At 43.9% G+C, this 23,099-nt stretch overlaps 1 protein-coding gene across 1 annotated transcript; it reads left to right on the forward strand.

The window, feature by feature from the left end:
* The first annotated feature begins 7,896 nt into the window (after window positions 1-7,896).
* LOC139054100 (PSME3-interacting protein) lies at window positions 7,897-22,585 on the forward strand. Its single transcript, XM_070530638.1, has 5 exons — window positions 7,897-8,275; window positions 12,692-12,790; window positions 12,887-13,008; window positions 18,162-18,348; window positions 20,717-22,585. Exons 1-5 carry the CDS (start codon window positions 8,131-8,133, stop codon window positions 20,944-20,946), a joined length of 783 nt encoding a protein of 260 aa, XP_070386739.1. The 5' UTR covers window positions 7,897-8,130; the 3' UTR covers window positions 20,947-22,585.
* The last annotated feature ends 514 nt before the right edge of the window (window positions 22,586-23,099 follow it).

A 23,099-nucleotide genomic window follows, 5' to 3' on the forward strand; every position in this document is an offset into this window, starting at 1 on the left:
TTAGCAGGCGCGGCGTTCTCTCCAGGTCCGTGTGCAGGCGCAAGAAAGTGGAAACGAGGATAGAAAAAAAAAACGGTTTGACGTTGTGAATGGATTGTAATGTCCTCCTCTCAAATCCACAGGTAACGAAATTACGACATAAAAGGTATGCCGGTATCACACGACCACCTTAGAGCGCAATCGAGACCAACTCGAATTGAAATTCTCGAATGTGATTGGCTCCCTCCCACAGCTTGCGCAAGTGAGCTGTTGCGAGGGGCGCGAGAACGCAGCTGGCTTTAATAATTTGTAACGCAGCCAACGCTGATTGCGTGCGTAGACTAGAAAGTATATATCACACATCGTATTCATCAGTTGTCGAAGCATGCTCTGCACTTCGGCTCCGTCAACCTTGTCAGCAGGACGCACCGTAGAACCTTCGTCCGTACGTATACGATCCTTGCGAGAACGTACCGACGGAAGGAAAGGCCAGGCCACCTCAGCAGCATATTGCACTGGGCCAGTCACTGTGGGCGTTCTCGCCGGCCTCTATATACCGGCAGTGATCGCTTGGGCTTTCCATACGTTTTCCGATTCTGTCGACGGTTGCGCGGACAAGATGCGGGGCGCTTGTGGAGCCTCCAGTTCATGTGATCTGGTTGTACTGCTGGCACGCTTGTGCTTTTGCCGTGAGCGGCGTCGCCGTCGGCGCACAGAAGCAGCTGCCTCTATGCGGAAAGGAAAAGGAAAATACGCGAACAGTATAAGAAGCGTTGACGCTTGTCAGGGGCACTCTTTTTGGGCGTCAAAGGTACATATGACAATGTGTTGCATGACGCCATTCTTGACGCACTTAAGGAGCTAGGAATTGGACGTAGGATGCTTCACTGGTTAGTGAGCTACCTTACAGGCCGAACCATATTTATGACGACGACAGATGGCGAGACCAGTTGTTGTCAAATCAGCCGTGGCGTTCCTCAAGGAGGCGTACCCAGCCCTACGCTGTTCAATATAACCCTTATTGGACTCGCCGATATTGTGCCAGAGACTACCAGGCTGAGAAAGTTATGCTGTGCATACTTCGGGACATGATGGCTTCTAATGAGGACATGAAGCTTCTAATGAATACATCTGTGTGACGGTAAGACATAAGCAGCGCTTGTTTTCGATCATCGGAGGCTACACACCGCCGAAATAGAGATTTGATCGCCTACACCTCAGTTCTGTCGTCCAAATGTGCCCTGGACTACGTATAATTATCGAAGACTTTAACGCCCACCACCTATTATGGCGCAGTGTTAAATGAATAGACGGGGTAAAGAATTTACAAACTTCATACATAACGAGGGTTTGACAACCATTAATGACGGTTCCCCTACATTTCTCTGAGGCCCGAAATGTAGCAGCTCCTTGGACCTTACATTTGTGTCGAGAAGCCTTCTATCCTCAACAACCTGATGCACAGATCTGGAAACGAATGGTAGCGACCACATACCTACATATGTACAACTGCAATGGTTCCTTCAAGCTCCTCCACCTCTCATCCGTTGTTCTAACTAGCGAGATTATCAGACATTCGTGGACAACGCTTGCTCAAACCAATCTTCGCCGCCTCATCTAGAACGTATTATTACGACAGCTCTTTATGACACGACAAAATTCATACGCGTATCGGTAACTATAGAAGCTCGATCGACATCGAATATGAAAAACTACGAGCTGTGCGTCGCCGCGCCGAGAGGAAATACCAAAGAACGAAAGCTACCTCAGACCGTGCTATCTGTCGCCGAGCTCAATGACATGTCCGTCGGCAAGTTGACAAACTGGGCACTAAGCGCTGGAGAGGATTTTGTACTTCCTTTGATCCTCGCAAGCCACTTTGTAAAATATGGCAGGTGATGCGCAGTTCACGATTTCTCCTTCAAGAAAAGTACCCATTCCGAGCTCTGCTAGTGCAATGTACAAGCGAGGAGGGGGGGGGGGGTTGCAGAGGACTACTGCAGAATGATTGTGGCTGTAGCTTATGGTCCACATTCAATAATCGACCGACAAACCCCACCATCCACATATGACCTTCTTGACGTCATGTCCATGATGCAAGACCTAGACTCTGCACTGGCTTCATCTCGAAGGTCATCAGCGGATTGGCCGGATGGCATCACATACTCTGCGCTGCGTTCTCTGGGGGAAGACGCACGCACTGTTCTCCTTTCCCTATTCAATGCATCATAGAGCTCAGGCTCTGTGCTGAAGAAATGAAAAAAATTACCGACGATTACGTTACTTCCTAATGCGAAATTTGAGCGCAGCAAATAAGCTGTTTCACCTTTTCGATAGATTGAGGCAAAGAAATCGAGCAACACATGTATGCGCTATCACAGAATTTTTTTTTATTTTTCACACGTATTCCTTTAACAAAGACTCCACTAACAGTTCTTGACAGTCATGAAGGAAGCTTTGTGGTCGGAGAAATAGACTGATATATGTTCGACTTGGTACACCAATGCTTGATTCTCAAAGACGAGATCTATACAAGTGCCTCGCGAGGTTGTCACAGCCGTGGGACGCGTTACGAGCGAGAGGAACGGGATGTTCTCCCGCATAAGTGTTAGGAAATTGATGTTTGTCTTTATGTCAACATTAAAGTCCCCCACTACTAACATCGGTGTGGATCGATGGACGGTTAATGCGAGTTGCAGGAAGTGCACGACGTCTTTCGTGAGTGCGGTAGCGGACTCACGAAAGCGGTATCAGTCGGTCGCTGCTAGCGCTGGGGGGATGAAAGGGGGGCGGAACTGGTTACGAGGCCGACGACAACGCCGACGACGACGCGAAACCCAGGAACGGACGCCAAAGAGCCATTTGTGTAGCCAGCCCTCCTCCACAGTCTCTCCTCCTCCCTTCCATCATCCTCCCTCGCCCGGAGAGCCGACAGCGCGCATGCGCGGCGGCGGAGCAGATTCGTCGGCGAGCTGGTTACGAGGCCGACGACAACGCCGACGACGACGCGAAACCCAGGAACGGACGCCAAAGAGCCATTTGTGTAGCCAGCCCTCCTCCACAGTCTCTCCTCCTCCCTTCCATCATCCTCCCTCGCCCGGAGAGCCGACAGCGCGCATGCGCGGCGGCGGAGCAGATTCGTCGGCGAGCTGGTTACGAGGCCGACGACAACGCCGACGACGACGACGCCGACGACGACGACGCCGACGACGACGACGCCGACGACGACGCGAAACCCAGGAACGGACGCCAAAGAGCTGCGCTCTAAAACCAGTCGTATTGTAGCGCTTCTGAAACCTCGCAAAACATCTTCCTACAGACCCATTGCCCTGGCAAGCTGCGTGGGCAAGATCATGGAGACAATGGTGCTGGCGAGGCTAGAGTGGTGTCTCTAAAAGTACAACCTTTACCCAGACATGATGACGGGTTTTCGCAAAGGAAGGTCCTCCACTGACAGCGGGATTGACTTTGTTTCAACTGTTGAACAGAATAAGAAGCGTCGACATTTGTCAGGAGCACTCTCTTTGGGCGTCAAAGGTACATATGACAATGCGTTGCATGACGCCATTCTTGATGCACTTGAGGATCTAGGAATTGGAGGTAGGATGCTTCACTGGTTAATGAACTACCTTACAGGCCGGACCATGACGACGACAGATGGGGAAACCAGTCATCGTCAAATCAGCCATGGCGTTCCTCAAGGAGGCGTGCTCAGTCCTACGCTGTTCAATATAACCCTTATTGGACTCATCGATATAGTGCCAGAGACTACCAGTATGAGCGTACGCTGACGATATCTGCATATGGGCTTCTGGTGTTTCAAGGCCACAACTTCGAGCAAGACTGTAACGTGCAGTGTCAGTCACCTCGAAGTATTTGCAGCAGCGAGATCTACAATTGGCGACTGCGAAGTGTGCGGCCCTCGCATTTATACGCAAGGGCCGCTAACACACCGCTAACAGATTACGACTGACGGCGCAGCCATACCGTACGTAACGCACCACAGATTCTTAGGAGTGGTGACTGACCGAAACTTGTTTAAAGGTACACTAAAGGTAAATATTAAGTCAATGTGGACTGTTGAAATATCATCCAAGAAACCTCTAAACGCTTGTTTCATGCGAAGAAGAGACTTATTTTAAGAGAAAATGCGTTCTGAAGCGTCCGTGTACCTCTAGCGCAGTTCAAATCGCCCCCCCTCCGATCGAGGAGTAATTACGTCATGGTCTCATAGTGACGTTGCGCCGTCGGTGAGTAAAACGGCGCCCGCAGACGGCGCTACGACTTTTCTGCGCAAAACCCAACCGCGCGGCCAGAAACAGAGCCGACAGCAGCGCGAAAGCTGGACTGTGGCTAGCGGATTGGAAAGCGCGCGACGATAATCTGGTTCTTTATTTAATGGCGCCAGTTTTGACGCTCTTTGCAATGGACGACCCTGACAACGACACATTGGCTCGCGATGCTGGGCTCGACTTCAGCGATTTAAGCACTGATGAACGTGACCTGCTGCTGAGGGCTCGCGCTGCCGGCGTCGTTGCGTTCTACTACGACGGCAACTGTATGTCATGGCTGTACATATTCGTACATTTGTAGCTTTTCTTTCGTGAAAACCAAATGCCGCACTCACCGCCCCGTCTTCGACCTGCAGTTGTTCTTGCGCTTCGGAGAATACAGGCAAGACCGACGTAACAGCACTACGGGAAAGCATTGCTTTGAAAGGCACTCCCCACGACTTCAATAAGTCGGCGTTTAACTCGTAATCCTCTGGACGGAAGTGCAGCGAGCACACTATGCGATTTTACGGCTCTTTGCCAACGCGCTGTGGCAGAGGTACGGCACTTAACCACTTCGAACGGAGAGGTTCGCACACAGTGATAAGTGACGTTGGATTCGCCGCTGCAACTGCCCTTCGCCAAGTTCCGCGGACCGTTCGCTCATCCCACGACATCACACGGACGTGGCATTCTCGCTGCTTGTTCCAAATGCAAGTTTCGCGAGCCAGCAGAACCAACGCAGCAAGACGCGATAACGAGACAACTGAAACTCCAAAGCGCGCGCGGCGCATAGTCGAGCGCGCAGAGTCGAGCGAAAACGAAACCTTTCGACCACCCATGCTACTGAAGGGTAATGTCAAAATGTTACTTTTTCTTAGAATCAAATGGAAGTAGACAAGTAGCATTTTCTTCCGTCTTATAACCTAATGAAATTATCTTTTTAATACGAGTAGTTGAGTACTAGCGACATAAATTATGTTGAGGAGTGCCTTCGTCATCGGGCTAGAACCGGAAGGTCGCTGGGGGTCTCAATCGTGCAGGCATTTACCTCAATTTCTCGGTTACGAAAGCTCTGTTCGCGATTATATTGACGCCTTTCTAGAGCATTGCTTTATCATTTTAACTTGACTTCATAGTAATTAACGTTTAGTGTCCCTTTAAGCAACTGTCGATGCTCAAATACAAATTAAGCAGCTTCAAACATATACGCTTAAATATATAGCAAATGGGGCCCATCGGAGAGATCATTGCTTTGTATGTATGGATGACTTTTCGTAGACTACCTACGTTACAGATTACCAATTATTACAAACATTCGCCCGTCCTGCCTAGGTACACTGGAGAGCTTACAAGCCCAAACACTGAGAACATGCCTTGGTCTGCCACGCTGCATTTCGACAAAGGGCACGATTGCGGAAGCATGTGTACATCCTATAGACCTTTATCTCTCACACGAACCTTTAAGAGTATATCTTTGCCTACTGACCCGCCATTAATGTCGCTCTCTATCGACGATTCGCATTCTACGTAGAGACAGCACCTTCTCGGAATTTCTTTCGCGTCATGAGAGCGTCCTTCCCTCAAGCTTTTCTATGGCAAAAGCAGCGGCCGTACCAGCGTGGACTTTGTCAAAAGCTGTGGTGAGCCTATCCATTCCCGAAGTCAAGAAAAAATCTCGTATATACCCTCATGTGGACTTCAACAACTTACCTTATCCCATATATCTGAAGAATATACCACTTCCATACACATTTACTGACGGGTCGGTGTCAACAACCACTTCAACCGCGACATTAGTAATGCCGAATATGAGCATATTCGGCATTAAGCACTTCCTGTAAGCGCTTCCTTCTCGATCCCCAAACTACATCAACGGCAGCAGAGATTGCTGCCATTCGGGAGGCAATTCGTTAAATCTCTATGGCGCCACATCAGACTTGGACTATATTTTGTGATTCCAAGCCAAGTGATCCCTAATGATTGATTGTGCACTTAGACGAGGACCTTACTATGTCCTTGCTCAAGAGGTGATCGACTCACACGATGTCGTCTGAAGAGCTGGCCATTACATAAGGTTTCAGTGGATTCCGGGACACTGTGGCTTACATGGAAACGAACTCGCCGACGTGGAGGCAACGATGGCCCAGATTAATGCCACGTACTGCAGTGTCCATCCCATTTTCACGACCAGACATAATGTCCTAGTGTATAGACTTCTGCGGGACAATACTGCAGTATATTGGTCTTCGCCAGGTCATCGTCATCGCCGCCTTCACGAACTCGACCCAGAGATCAAAATACGGATACTACCCACCGTGAAAATGTGCAGTGCAAGCTTGCTTCACATATTACGATTAGGTGTGGCCTTTACCCGCCGCTACCTGCATCTCATCGGCCGGGCGGACAGTCCGAATTGTGAGGAATGCGGTATTCCTGAGACGACAGAACACCTCTTGTGCAATCGCCCGCGATTTCATCTACAGAGAAAATCGCTGACACACATCTTGTCGAAATTTGTCGTTGCACAATTGACTGAAAATGTTCTATTGTGGCCTTCGCCTGATCTTCGTCATCAGCCTGATATTCTGTAGGCTCTCAAAAATTTTTTGCATGAGAGCGGACTGGATAAGACACTTTGAAGGGTGTTGGACCGCGCAGGTTTTTCACCATCTTCATCCTCATAATCAAAGTCATCGCCATTCTATCTTTCTACACACTTTCCCCTTCCCCAGGTTACGGTCCCTACTGACTTGTACGGTAACCAACCAGGCACGACTATGGTTAACTTAGGTTAACCTCCCTGCCTCTCATTCTCTCTAAAATCAGATGCACTTCTTTTTGCGGGAAAGGCTCCAATGTGCGTCTGTTTCCGATGTACAGGTAATAGACAGATGTGCGACTTCGCACATGCACGATGCACAGGCAAGTTGTACAGGTAAGAGCACCACTTGATTTATATTGCCGACACCAGTTCAGTTGTTTTATTTATTTATTTAGTTAGTTAGTTAGTCTTCAGGTATACTGGATCCAGTTGCAAGAATTGACTGCATGCAGGTATACTCGTGATCACGTACGTAATTCCGTCGGTAGATGCTCGAACACCATATATGTATGTTCATGCTGCCAGCGAAAAGAAAGTCGGCGTATACCTATCAGAAGCTTTGTTTGTGTCTCTACGCCCGCCACGTTCCGTGCTGACTGCGGTGAGCCTGAAAATGGCGACCGCTGTAGCAGACGACGCAGTTGCCCTCAGTGCCCTGAGCGTGCGCCTGCACCCTGCACCACATGCGATACCATATGATTTTGCCTACCACAACACTACACATCGTCTCCAGCCAAAGTTCCCAAATGTCTCTCGCAACTCACGCATGCGCCCGATGCTTGGGAAGATACTTAACAGAAGCACTCTCGCTCCCCCCTCTCCCTCCGAAATGCCCTAGGCCACATCGGTCTAGGTCCTTGCTACGCTCCTGACTTTTTTTTTAATGCGAAAGCATTATATATTGATTTTAACATTATACATATTAAAGCAATGACATTTTGTAAAAACAAAACCAATAATAATATTGCCAACGTAAAAGAGGGCGCCAATTAATACAACAATTCGGAGTTCATCGTACCTGCAAATCGACGTTGTGCGCGTGTCCACAAGTAGCGCCAAATCTTACAATAGTGGTAATGGCGGTGCAGCATAATATTTGAAGCGCAGTGCTACTTCCTAGTCAACGCCTATAATTTGCTTTTATAACAGAACGCGCATTCCCTCCTACTATACGCGTTATCGAGTGAATAAGTTGTGCGTACAGTCGTAGCTGTATCAAATGCTGCAGTAATCCTGAGGTTGTCTGGTGCGCACTGGGAAAAGTGCACGTTCACAATGAGCTTTGCAGGTAGCACCTCTAGCACCTCGCAGGACACGATTCCTAAGTTCAAATCGTTTGTATCTGAAAGCGAACTTCAAGAAATACGCAGGAAAAGGCAAGAAGAATGGGAAAAAGTCAGAAAGGCGGATGATCCTGTTGGTACGTGTCTAGGGTTTACTTGGTGTGCGTCGCCGGGTCGGGAGGTACTCGTGTCCGTGTTTATAACGTCGCAGAACTTCGTGTCCGTACTTTACGGCGTTGCTAGTTATGGAACGAGATGTCGCAAGTGTATGTAGTAATGGAAAAAGGAAGTCAACAGCCGAGTTGTTTCTTCGCGTATTTAGTGCTCCTTGACTCGTGCACCGTCAAATTTTCGAGTGGCAGTTATTGCCAAGGAAGAGGACAGTCCCTCTTCCTTACTTAACAGTGTGACGTGCTGCAAAATTCAGTCGTAATCCCCTAAAAATGCATAATTTGAAGAATAGACAAACATAAATCACGTTTATGAAATTTTGTGTGCTGTAGTATTGTGTAGCAAGGCAGATGTTGATTCAATTCTGGATAGCAGAGCTACTGTGGCGGGTTTTAACGCCCTCGTATAGGGGACATGAGCAGATTTGGATGCAAGGGAAAGATTGGTGTTCTAGCACGTCCAACCATGTGATGACACTTGCCTTGCTGCCCCGTTTGGGCAACACTGCTCGTATATTGATGGCTAATAATGCAGACAGCTCCATATTCTTTTTACACCGATAAGTGTGCACTATTGAGCACAGCGTTGTCCACGTATAGAAATATTACTAAACCCGAAAATCGTATGACTATGAATGAGTATAGCTTTACCTGGAACAAGCTTAAAACTGCCACCCAGCTCGCAAAGTGTTTGTACACACCCATGCCATTGAGGGCAGTGCTTTTCCATTATCCTTGCTTGGCTCAGGATCATCCTGCAGCCATGATCTCTCGGGAAACCTTAAACGGCATACAAGGTGCAGCTATATGCTTAGACGAGTTAAAAATTAATGGAAAAATGAGCAAAGTGCAAAAGATGTAGGTGCAGTGCTGAGTTCAGACAGTGTTTATCACGAATGCAAGGACCATATATGTAGAGGTATGCATAGAAATAAAGAATTGTCTAATCAAACAAGAGGAGTGAAATATAACCTTCAAGGCCACATGTTATCAATTCAAAAAAATTATGTAGAACCTTAAGAACTTATTTAGAAATGTAATCTCACTTAGTGTCAGCCCAATTGACAGGGGACTGATGCATAAACTGCCTGCTTCTACAATTTCATGCATCAGCTGCATGCTAGGCTTTGGCAAGACCTCAGACCATTAAAAAACGAGGCACACGTCAGTAGTCATGGTAGTAAATTCTGATGTGGCCTTGGACTGTGTTTTGCGCATTGTTGTGATGCTCCCTTGAACACTTATTTAATTGCCTGTCAGTTAGCCCAACATATTTCTTCCTGCAAGTCGGCAGAATCAAGTAAACTGTGGCTATGGCGCAGGGCACGTAACTGATGTTGTGCTTCACAGAGTATCCACTCCAATCGACTGCGCTGCTGAAGAGTTTGTAAATTGCACTTTCAAGGCTTGTAAAGTTTTTTCGGTGTGAAGAAAATACCTGTGATACCTGCATGCTGCCAAATCCTTTTCAGCCTCTGCAATACAAGGGTGGATCAGAAAGTATTTGCCCCTATTCTTTATTAGCCAAAATCAAGTACATACAAGTCATTACAAATGTACACACTATTCTACATACCCTACACTATTTTTCTGCTTAGTCAGCACATTGGTTCAAGCATTTGCCCCATCGCAGCACTAAATTTCAAATGCCCCTGTGGTAGAATTCATACCCACGTGGCCTCCCCATACGCTCATTGTCATTCAACTCTTATCGGCCTTTTGCGAACTCGCAACACCACCACTTCTCAAAGCGACACCTCTCCTCATACATGGGCTGCATTTCCCTGTGGATTTCAATGGGCATTCATCCCTTGCTCCATAGAAAACGAATCCCATTTTGTTGTTCGTACACCGTGGACATGTGATGCACAACCGCCATCTTCAACAACTGACAGCAGCGCCGTGTCACGGCGCTACTGGCAGATAAGGCCGGGCCAGTCCAAGAAAGGTCCACCGCTGGGAATGGATATGTTTGCATTTACAGCCGTAATTTCGCTGAAAAAAATATAGGCTTTCTGATTCGCCCTTGTATATTGTGGAAATACTAGAGCACGGCAAGCCAGTTCTTTTCAGCTGGTGTATGCTTTCGCCAATAGCTTCACTAGGGGGCTGCAGCGGGTGGCAGAGGTCAGACCGCTGTGGATGCAACCCCCCGCTGAGGGGGTGCAGCTTGCTGTACAGCGGCTATGATGCGATCGCCACTCGTCTTTTTATCCGCTGGTAATGGTGCTTTGCATGTTTTGTTCTTTATATCACTGCATGCTCAAATCTTGTTTAGAATAATGTGTAAAAGCTGAACCAACTGTTTGACAGTCCTTTCCAATATCCACGAAGGAGTCCAATAAGTTAAAGCTGTTTCGATGCATTTGTTATAATACTGACACCAAGCACATCCTTGATCATGCTGAACATCCTGAATGTCCGCTGCTGAAGGTCGTTAGTGAAACAGTGCGTATTGTGCCCTGTGCCATACCTTTGGTGTACTTGATTCCGCTGGCTTTTGGGAAGAAATATGTTGGGGAAATCAGCAGTTGCCTGAATGAGCTAATTTACGGGAGCACCACAGCAATGTGTAAAACACTGCCCAAGGCCACCTGGAAATTAATTGCTGTGACTACGGCTGCATGTTCCTCATTGAACGTTCTAAACTCTTAATGAAGCACAGCCTGCAGCTGACTTGCAAATTTATAGAAGCAGGCTACGTTGTGAAGCTAGGTAGTTTGTGCGTTAGATCCCCGTTATTGTGCTGACACCAGGTGAGATTACATAGCTGAACCAGATCTGATGGTTTTGCATGCACTTTTTGAATAGTTAACAGATTGCCTTGGAAATTATTTATCTTTCCTCTTGTTAGATAAGATGTTTCTCTTTTTTTTTTTCATTTCATTTTCTTTCTGCACATGCCTCTATATACCAGGCGTCGCTGAGAAGGCTCCAACCAATTAAAAAATTACCTGTGGCATATAGTATAGTTCTAGTCCTTTAGCTGGATGGCTTAAACAGGCAGTCATTATTTACAAAGAACTAAAATGCATAATTGTTTAGCAAAAATGCACTAATGAAGTTTTTAACGAATTACCTTATGGCACACATTGCAATTTACAAATTGTAGTCGGGGAGTTTGCAAAGCAGATAGAATTTCGACAAGTTCTTTAGACGACACCATTTTCGAGATAATTCTCAAACTTTGCAGATAATTGCAATAGGGGTCTAGTTACTTTTGTGCTTCAATGCGTAAAACAACCTTTTGTTCAAAAGGTAAGTGGAATGACAGTGTATATCTTACTGCGAGTTTGATGGCCCATATCACAAAACGATGTCATCCACAGAGTTCTTTTAAAGGGGACATGCCTTGCTGTCTCACTGGCTACAATTTGTAAAGTGCAGTGTGTGCCATAAGGTAATTAGTTGAAAACTGAATTTGTGATTTTTTTTATTAGTTGATTGTGCATTTTGATTTATCATGCAAGCAATGTCCTCCTCTTTGAGTAGACTAGATCAAGGACTAAAATTGTGACATCTACCACAGGCGATATTAAAAAAGTATTTGCAGAAATACCAGGTATATGGCCTTTGCATCACCAGTAAACATTGTTAAAGTCAGTGCCATGTATGCCTCTTCCTCTGTCTCCATCTTGCACGCTGTGCTCATTTTGAGATTAAACTGTTAGGCATTACTTAGGTTAAAAAATTTAGCTTCTGCTGTGTAGTTTCAAAAAGGTGGAGCTTGGCAAAAACATGCACGTTGGTGCACCACATATGCTGCCGAGGGTCATTTAGACGAAATGAAATCGAATACCAAATCATGGTGCACACTTGAGGTACCATATGTGAAGACTTTAATGAATATTGGCATCATTTGTCTAGCAGAACTTCATTGTTTTGTTTCTTGTGATGCCCAATTTGTTGAAAATTTAAATTTAAAAGGACGAATTAGTTGTATTCTAGTATGTGATCAAACTAACTGGTTTATAACCACCACATATACTTATCAAAATTTGTATCCCATATTGTATACAACTATTCACTTTATCCTTTGAAACATATATTTTCATGGTAAATACGGCATCATGTGAAATAATAAAATTCCACTAAACAAATGATGTCAATATGGATCGAAGTCTTCCTAAATCATACCCCAAGTGTGCTCCATGATTTGTTATGGCTGTGTGGTGGTTTATTTTTGCTTAGTGTGAATGCAAGACACCACTTTCATGTGGGTACTGTTATGTTGTATCGCGATAGTGGATTGCACCTTATTCCAAAAACACGAGTTAATCAGAAAAACAGTACTGCAGTGTTTGGCATTCCATATTTTTCATATACTGTGCAAGTTGCGTGTGGTTGTGAAAATTTTGGGTGTTATTTTTCATCTTCCAACAGAGGCACCTGAAGAAGAATATGACCCTCGATCATTGTACGAAAGACTAGAAGAGCAGAGACTGAAGAAGCAAGCAGACTATGAAGAAGCACACAAGCTCAGTAGGTTCTATTTCAGCTGCAGATAATTTCATTGATATTGATGATGTGCTGCGACTTGTGTCTAATTATGTTGTTGGATTACCTGCATCATTCTAGAGAACATGATTCGAGGCCTGGATGATGACGAGGTCACATTCCTCGAATATGTCGATATGCGGAAGCAAGAGATTGAATCGCAACGAATGAAAGAAGACATGCAAGAGATTGAGGAATATAGGATATCCTTTATATTGATTACAGAATATATGCCACCGGTGAACTGTCAAATGGTACATGGGTGCACACAAATCTGTGGAATGCATGGCTGCATTAATTTTCAACGCAGTACAGTTTACGTTGCTGTGCCATTTACAACAGCAATAGCAGGTTCATGTGTTTTTTGAAGAAGCACAGAAAATGAAACTGGCTGCAAAGGGAACTTTATTGGCTCTGAGTATAATGTGTTCCTCTCGTCTATGGAAAAGTGCCAAGAAAGGTATTGGGTTAGCTTTAAAAAAAAAAGGAATATAGAAGCCACAACATCATAACTTAAAGTTTACTTTGCATTGGATTTGCTTCACTTACTATACCCATAAAATTAATGCAATAAATATTTTAAATAAATGCAATAAATATAAACTGCAATCCAGTTAACATAGGTAGCAAGGATGGTAATCTGTGAAAAGGTGGCATCTAAGAGGACAAGGCACATGGTTGAAAGTTGCTGCTTGTTTTATTATAAGAATTTGGCAAGTACATATGCTGCAGCATTAAAAAGTTCCGCCTAGTTTTCTTTGTGTAAAACCCATTCTTATGATATGCAGGATGTGTGTTCTACATTGTTTATCGACATAATTTTATCTGGAGGGCCTGAATGCTTAAATTTGGCTTGAATATCACAAAAAATTCATTTCTTGCCAACTTTGCAGGTATTTTTCTCAAAAAATATATTTCTTATTAATTCCAAATTATTTTTAGCATACACTATCGTAACAGGCAAAAAGGGAGAAAAATTGTGGTAGCTGAAAGAATAACGCAGTTTATGGGAAAAATTTCTGAAAATGCAACTTTTATTGCTTTTTTACTGAGCCAAACAAACATGGAAAATTCTAAAATGCATTCAATTATGATGTCATATCAAAGAAGGATGCCAATACACTGGTCTAAAATAAAATTTGTAGTTGTACCTAGTTTCAGACCTGATTAAAAATATGTACCTCCAACCAACTTTTGCTCCTTTGTGGAAATCTCGGAGCGCTCACGTGATCAAAACATTTTTTGCAACGAAAATAATTCGATGAAACATTATTCACACAATAGCCATCTACCCCAACTTTTTTCAAGAAAATCAATGATGGTCACTTTTAGTGTCTGGGGCATGTCGCATGGAATGACCCAGTAAATAATTGCTGCTGCTATTCATGGGTGTTTTGGTGAGGGAATGTTGATAGAGAACTGACCTCACCTCGAAGGCCTTCCCTGCACAACTCATCCAGCTAGCATTTTTTCTTCCTCTGTTGTTTAATAGTGCTGTATACATAGGTTATGAGGGTGACTGCATGGATATAAATTCCTTTTGGCATAAATTTGCACAACCTTCATTTCCAATGCTAATGCAAATATACCATGTCCATCATGATGGCTCTAATTTGAGATGTTCTGCTAAGCAAGATCAGTCAATTAGAAAGCTTCCTGTTCAATTTTCTTGCTTTCTTTCATTTGGTCTTGATGGGAAATGTCGTACTAAACTCGGGATGTATTAATTGAGTAAAATTTGGGGGTTGGGAGACATATTGAAAGGCTGTATTTTGTGTGCATTTAAAGGTGTCATTGACTTCCGGCCCACTGTGGCAGTAATCCCACTGTGTGTAGGCAAGGTGGTTCCCTTGCATGTAAATGTTCGTCTACACTTCCTCGATCACAATTTAGCAAAGCTGCATCGTCTGCTGCTTTGCTGCATTCAGTCTTTGGAGTTATAGAGCTGTAAGCCTGTCTTGCTGGCACAAGAGCTGCATTCAACCCTTGGAAAAGTCATACTGGCAAGTTGAAGCACACAACAGCATACCTGCTACATCAACTCTGCCAGATATTCTGTAAACTTTCCAAATTCGGGCTCATTCAGTGATTTTACTAATGTTGTGTCAAGCTCTATGAAAAATATATTTTGTTTGCAAAAAGTTTAAAAGGTGTTGAAAGATGTGGTGGCACAAGTTGCAAGCGATGTATGCAAAAAAATAAAAAATGATGGTACCTGCATTGTCCTGTTGCAACAGTGTAAAGTACCATATAATACAAGCACAGCTTCCCATGTACTTCTTGGTGCTCACAGCTGAGGTTCCTCAGGTTCGCATTGATAATGCTATGGATCCCGCGAGTTCCTCATACTGATGCTGAATGTGAATGGATATTTAGTACTGCAAACAAGACTTGGAACGGAGTTTTGCTCGTCTGTATCTGGCTATACCATTCGAAGTCCTCTAATGGTGAAAGGGTATGAGGTAGTACTTGCTTCTAGCACCTTTATTTAAACAAGTTCTTGAAGCAAGCAAACTTGGCATTAGCAAAGTCGCTGTAAAAGTCACTGTGGTCTCAAAACGTGTTGCTTATCAGTTCCACTCTTTCCTACTGCTTGTGTGCTGCATCTAAAGGTAAAACAGCATTAATAAAGTGTTTATGTATCCCATAAAAAGTGTGTGCTTAGGGCAAACTTTATAAAAGAAAGTGTTTCATCCCCCCTCCTCCCATCTGCCCCGGTGATGTGTTCATGGAATTTTTATGCATATTAAGATTAAGTTTTGCAAGTCGGCGGCAGGCCCCATCTTTAGAGCAGGGTGGATCCTGCTGAGATAGGGATATCTGGTTACTTGGTGGCCTATGCTATCACAGTTGTGAGAATTCTTTCTTCACTGCTCATTCCCTTGGTATGCCGGACACTAGATAGGAAAGTAGCGGCCATAGTATGTTTCTTAACTAAAAGGGACCCATGACATGGTCATTGAACTATTTGTTTATCTAGTTTATCCTTGTAGCAGACTACAGGAGCCAATCTGGTTATACACTTATAAGGCTCTCATGCGCACATCTTAAAATCATTGCCTGTAAGCCCCTCCCACCAACAGCAACCACCATTTTGGCGTCACTTGTGTGGCATCAAGAAGTGCAGGGTCGCATATGGAGCCATCACTGTATCACCTGCTCTAAAACATTTCAAAACCATGTACGTACCATGGCAGCGCCACATGCCTGCTGCTGTGCAAGTGCGTCTTGGACCGACTGCTTAGATGCACATGTGAAAGCAAAACCACACTTGTACTGCACACGTTGACCAGGGAGAGCACACTTCGTTTCATTTCCTGTCAGTGTTGAGTGTTGCCAGACTGCTGTATCATTCAATTACGATATAAAAAAATAAATAATTTGCAATTAGATTTTCTCTCACACTGAATGTCATCGTCATCAGCCTATTTTATGTCCACTGCAGGATGAAGGCCTCTCCTTGTGATCTCCAATTACCCCTGTCCTGCACCAACCAATTCCAGCTAGCACCTGCGAATTTCTTAATTTCATCACCCCACCTCGTCTTCTACCATCCTCGACTTCGCTTCCCTTCTCTTTGCACCCATTCTTAACCCTAAAGGTCTACCGGTTATCTAACTTACGCATTATGTGACCTGCCGAGCTCCATTTCTTTCTCTGAATGTCAATTAGAATATCTGCTATCCCTATTTGCTCTCTGGTCCACACCGCTCTCTCCCTGTCTCTTATTGTTATGCCTAACATTCTTCGTTCCATCGCTCTTTGCACGGTCCTTAACTTGCTTTCGAGTTTCTTTGTCTGTCTCGAAGTTTCTGCCCCATATGTCAGCACCGGTAAAATGCATTGATTGTGCACCTTTCTTTTTAATAATAATGGTAAGCTTCCAGTCAGGATCCGACAATGTCTGCCGTTTGCGCTCCAACACATTTTTATGCTTCCGTAAATTTTCTTCTCATAATCAGGGTCCCCTGTGAGTAATTGACCTAAATAAACATGCTGTTTCACAGACTCTAGAGGCTGAATGGCGATCGTGAACTCTTGTTCTCTTGCCCGGCTATTGATGTGCTCAAGTTTTACCAGCTTACTGTGGGATGCATATCATGGCTTAATGTGCAGTGCCTAAATGAAGCTAGAAAATTTTGATGTCACGGCCACCTTAAATAAACTTATTAAATTTTTCATTACTGGCTTTAAGGCTAATGTTGCAAAGGCAATGTTGCAAGTGGTCATCATGGGAGGCTGAAACAATTCACGCAGTTTCAAGAGGCATTCATTGCTTACGTACTTGTCGACAATTTTTTACCTTTCTCCATCCCATTTGTACACGTCACACTCTCGCAGCTCCAGTACACTGTGCACCCACTTTCAGAATTGGAATATAAAAAGGCGAAAAATTGATGAACATCTGAGCAATTATCGGCTCATACAAAATTGCATATGTTGCTCTCGCCTTCCACAGTGATCTGAAATACTGGCTCTGCACCATAGTACTTACAGCCAGTAATTAAAAAATTAAGTAACTAATTTTTGGCGACTAGGCAATATGCGACAATTACTTGCCCATCCAGTGTGTGCCACTCCGAGGCAACAAGCAATGAGGAAGAATCCTCATATTGTGAGGTCCTTCTTCATAATAAATCTGTTGACACTTTAACAACAGGTCTCTTACATAATGCTTTAGCATTTTCAGGAGTTGAAGAGAAAATACCCTTTGCTGCAGCCACTGAAACTGTTTTGCAAAACAAAAGAGGGAGGCATCAGTGTTCCCAGTTGGGCTCCCTTCTGTGTGCTCGCCAAGGACAATGCTGCTTAGCTTGTTACCTGACAAGAACCGATATACTCACCATTACGTGATACTGACACTCAGTAGATGTAACAGGTTGTTGTCCTTTAATTAAAAACGCATTTCATTTGTCAGAAAAAATCTTGGAGTTCGTTCAAGTGGCACTGAAGTTGTCTAAAAAATTTCCAGGAATACTAGGAGTTCTCAATATTGTGTAGGAATCGAAATATATCAAGGTGAGAGCTCATAACTGCTCTTTGCTATAAATTGGTTGAAAGGAATGAAGTCATTAAAGCTGAGGCTTTCTTTTTTTCATAGCTTCTGGAAGTCCGTGCAGCAAAAGAGATTCATAGAGTAGTGTATGCAACTGCTGTAACGTATAACAATTTAGTCAGCGCCTCCTCAATCCTCCTTGTACTACTATTTCTTTTTTACTTGTTCATTTAGTGATTTTATTGTACTTGTGCTTTAAATCTGTTTTACCTTATAGTCATTGTGCCAGGATATTCTTTGTGGTTGGCACTTGCATGTTGTTTAAATAAGTGTCTGTAAAGATGCCTTGACTTGACACACAAAGCTGTTGCCACACTATCTGAAGAGGCGTTGGAAGCGAAAAGGCTAGAAATAAAGAAAGGTACTGCAGCTGCTACCACACCTGGTCAAGGAAAGAAAAGCCAGCTGTCTCTGCTGTCAGGTGCTGTGAAGCGGAAGTGTGCAGACTCGACTGATGTGGAAAAGAAACAGCGCACAAACAGTTCTGGTATGCATTTATTCTGCAACTTTATTTCAAAGAAATGTAACAACTACACTCTTAAACAAATGTACACCTTTTGGGGTGTATATTTGCCGCACAACGATAATCGTCATCTGTCTTGCTTGCGTTTTCTTCCTTGAAAACGCTGCACTCGCTACTTTCCTGTCGAGAATGCTCTGTCATGCTGATAACGAGCATGCTATTCGTGACTTGGGAGTACCGGGCTTGCTGTGTTAAAGAAAGGAAGTGCGGACAAGACAGATGACAATTATTGTTGTGTGGCAAAAGGGTGTAATTTTGTTTAAGAGTGTAGCCCCAGAAGTTTTTTTGAATGCTAATTCTAGTTCTGGGGATATTTTTAGGAACTTCAAAAAGTATTCGTTGTTGTAGGTAATACATAAAGAATCATACACTTTTTAATAAGTTGACAGCATTGTGAATGATCTATTTGGGGCATGCAAACGCAGTGTTAAAATTGAGAAATGAGTTTTAAATTGCCAATAACCTGTGTTTGCCTGAAGCCCCTGCAAAAACAGGCACTATGTAGACATTCTTGAAGTGTAAATATGTCTATGTAACTAAGTGCTACCAGTATTGTTTTTACACTTGAACTGTTCTACTTTGTCGCATGGGCAAAATTTCCATAATTACAAAAAAGCGTTTCTTGCTGTTAAGCGTCATTTGGCAGGCTTTCGCATGAGTGTCTCGTGACACACTGCAGAATGAACTTGCCAGCAAGAGTGTCGGATGATCTTGCTTCACTTTTAGCGTGTGTAGCCTCAGTAGCAATCCTTGAAAAGAAACTAAAATAATAGTACTGCAGAGTTTGTAGTAATTATAGAAGCCATTCTTTGTTTAGCGATATTACTGACAGTCGACAAGCAGCTTTGAGGGTTTATGACATGCAGGCCAATAAGTGGTCTACTCAAGAAGCCCGCTAATTATAACACCACATGTCACTTGTATTCATGGTCTCTAGTTGGGTTCCATTTACTCAGTACATCTTTCTGCTATTTTTAACTCCACTACCCCCACCCCCTTTTGTGCTTCCTTGTCCTCTTCATCCTAAACTCTCCCATCCCCTACTCATATCACTTTTTATCACTTCATCCTTGGAGCATCAACAGCACAGGCCCCACAATTTGAGCAGTAAATATAGCAGTTACTTGCTTTTGCACAGCTGTTAACTGGCAGTGCATTTATTGCTGCTTACTTTACCTTTTGCACTCCATTACATTCGTCACGTGCACAAACAGAATTGAACCTTGTAATTACACATTCCTGCAAGTAGTCATGAGGGCACAAGCTGTACATGTGACTGAAGTGTAGTGAACCATTGTGTAAAATTCCAGTGTCTCTTTCCAAGAGCAAGGTCCCTCTTTTACGTATTGTACAGACTGAGATTGCTCCTCTTAAACCAGCATAAATGATCTCTCTCAAGAGCAAAGTGCACCTTTAACTTTCTTTCCCCTAGAAGAAACTTCTACAAATGCCACTTGTGCCTTCTTGTCATGGGAGTTAAATTGTATCTTCCGAGATTTAAGGTATCGTATCTGCATGTAATTGATGCGACCATGAACATAACACAAGATGAGACTTGCGGTCTCTCAGAAAAAGAAAAACATATTACGCATAAAAGTGGATGCTGGTAGGGCATTGTTCATCATTACTACAAACAGCTGTCGTAAAATAAAGTGAAAGGACAAGTGTATGCACCGTTTACTCTTCACTGCTGTCGTCTTTGTCACTGTCAGCGAGAAGGGCATCGTCCTGCGTGCCACCAAGGTTATTGGACAGGCAGCACTACAAGAATGCTTGTGACACAATCGAATATGGTGAAGCCTTTTACACACTGTGCGGCGATCCAAAATGTGACTTAGACTCTTCACTTGATGCACCTGCACAATAGCGCCGATCATGTTGCTCAAGGCTGAAATTAATACGCTGTAACCACATTGATGCAGTACTAACAGAGTTTCAAATTAGTAGAATAAAGACAGCAATGAAATTCAGAAGGGAGGGAGACTCCCAGCTCGCACGCTCTTGCGCGAGGTGTAGTAGCAGCGCTAGAGAAATAAAGTTTTAAAAAAAAAAACTTAATATTCTTGTCGCAAACCTGAATGAGGTGCCTTCCGAGTCCAGAAGTTTTGAAGAAAAGCGCATGTTCCTGCAAATATGGCATCCAACAGAAGTTGTGTGTTGCCGTATGCCCTTGCTACAAAATTTATGCTTTGGCACCACATACACAGGAAGTAGGATATTTGGCTGCTCATTTTATTCATGCAGTCAATTTGTGTGTTGCTGTGCTCCAAGATGGTGCTGCAGGTGCTTTGCTCAATTCTAGCTGAGCCACACATTAATGCTCTTTGTGAAGGTGACGGTGACGAAGAACGGAGCCAGTCGCCTGACGAACGAGTGCGAATGCAAGCTCCAGTGACTGCACTCCGTTGTCTTGGCGTCCTCCCTGGCCTTGGTGTATACACAGACAGCAGTGATTCGGAGAACTCATCATTCAGTGACGAAGCTGACTTAGAGCTGGACCTTGTGGGGCGAAGACGCCAGGCACCCATACATCAGGCTGACCGCTCCCCGAAACCCAACTAGGCCCTGCTTGTTCCATTCCACTGTGCTGCCGCATTCGCCAGGAATGAACCGAAGTGCAGGACTCTGTGTGAACATGTGCAGTTTTTAGTGTCAGATCTGCAGTTACACATGCACCGACATCGGTTATGTGGATGATAGGATACCGTTATAATGAATTGACCTCGTGGCATGCAGTGGCAGCTACCTGCTGCATCAGCTCAGAGGGAAAATAGGAAAAGAAATAAGAGCACTGCTCTGTTGGGTGTTTCAGAACGTTATAAGGGGATTAATATCAACTCAAGAATGCAACACGAAAGTTAAAAAGGTGCTGCTCATCCATTGTGGTTGATAGTATGATTAAAAAATAAGGCAAAGTTCCATCAGTACCAATAATAATAGCATTCACAGTTCAGATATTTTTATCCACGGTTATAGCCGTGTTGCTAAGAAAAGGTCAATGCTTGTAATGTTTCCTGTACTTGCCTCAAATGTGCAAGAACTGTGTCAAGTCTCTTGCGCATGCCAAGGACTGGTACAATGGGTGGTAGCTGTCAAGGCAAATCGTACCACGTTTGCCGCAACAAGTACACTGATGTGGGCTTTGCCCATTTCAGCAACTACAGTACGAACTGTCCACGAGGTTTCAAGCCAGATATGTTGACTGCGGAGAAATGGTTCTATGCATGCTTGATGCTGACAGTTTTGACATGCTTGGCACACTCATCATCGATATGCTTACTGTCACTGCTGTATAGTGCTTTTCCTGTGACTGTGCTAACTAGGTATTCATAATATTGCCAGCTAGTATGATTGTGGCACGAGGCGTGCCAAGTGCTTTTATTTCGTCACCTCAGCATGTGGGCAAATGTTGAAGGGAGTGCTGTTTTGGAAAACGTAGCAAAGGGTAGTGTCATGCCTAATAACTTTTTTGCTGGTATATTGACTGCACTGAGTGGTCCTTCAGCATTCTGCAAGAGTGTGACCAAGGAAGTTTTAAAAAATATTGCTGGAGTGGCAGCCCCCACTGTTTCTTACTAGCACAGGTGAAGCCAGAGTTTGTCTATACTTCTTTGAAGAAAGGCCGCAACAGTTGAAATCCGCTCGTAGCTCGCTTGCTTTTGGTCACTTGTAAATGCTAATGCTTGCTAATCGGAAAAGAAAAGCTCAGAGTTTCGGGCTAAGAATTATTACTTTTGGCTGCATACTAATACATGATGTGCCACAAAATTTGTGAACAGAGTTTAGGTTCTTTTTTTTTTCAAACCAGTTACAGAAAAAAAGATGCCGAACAATATGTGTATGGCAAAATTAACCATCTTGGATAGCATGGGGTGGGAAGAAAATGTTTTGTGTATTTTCTGCTATTTGCTAACATTGCCTTGTGCCCATGTTAGGGTGGTGACGGTCAGGCTTCACATTGGAGATGTCATCTCCACTCCAGCAATTTTTTTAAAACCTCGAGTTTGACTAAGAGTGCTCTTGCTCTGGTTTCAGTTTTACTAGAAATGGTAGGTATTAACTGATGCAAGTTGGAAAGCGTCTTGCAAGTTTCAAACATTTTGATATAGTGTGTCAGGTGTTGTGCAAATAATTTATCACATTTCAGATCTAGAAAATTGTTGACACAATTTCGCAAAGGACACATAAAAGTGAAGCACCATTTGTCAGTGTTGTGGTTTTCATTGCTAGCTCTAAGGTTGTTTGAATCTTGAAAACAGTTGAATCAAAACAAGTGTGAACATTTAGGAGAGAAAAAAAAGTCTAGCTTCGTTAGCCGAGTATCTTCCAATTTCTATAACATAAAGAGAGATGAGGGAAAAAGAGCGAGTAAAGCTGAAGGGTTGGTTTACACACATTTAATACTTGTTTCACCCAAAGAAAGTTGGCAGTGATATACACAACTTGTAAATGTGTAAGTGCAAACATTTGTGCTATTATGGGAGACCACAACTATAGTCTGAGTTCAGGAGAGGCTACTCTCATATTCTCACTTTAAAAAATCTGCTCCACACTCCCAAAATAAAAGTTCCCTTACGAATCGCAGTCACAAAAAGGAAGCACCCCAGTGGTTCAGCAGTCAGATTGCATGCATGAATAGACAAGATTGGCACTTGTACAACAGCTGCGAGTAGTACCACATTTACCTCTTGAGCGATTTCATGAGATTAAGGCAG

Source organism: Dermacentor albipictus, chromosome 1 (genome assembly GCF_038994185.2).
Source record: "Dermacentor albipictus isolate Rhodes 1998 colony chromosome 1, USDA_Dalb.pri_finalv2, whole genome shotgun sequence".
Taxonomy (NCBI): Eukaryota; Metazoa; Arthropoda; class Arachnida; order Ixodida; family Ixodidae; genus Dermacentor; species Dermacentor albipictus.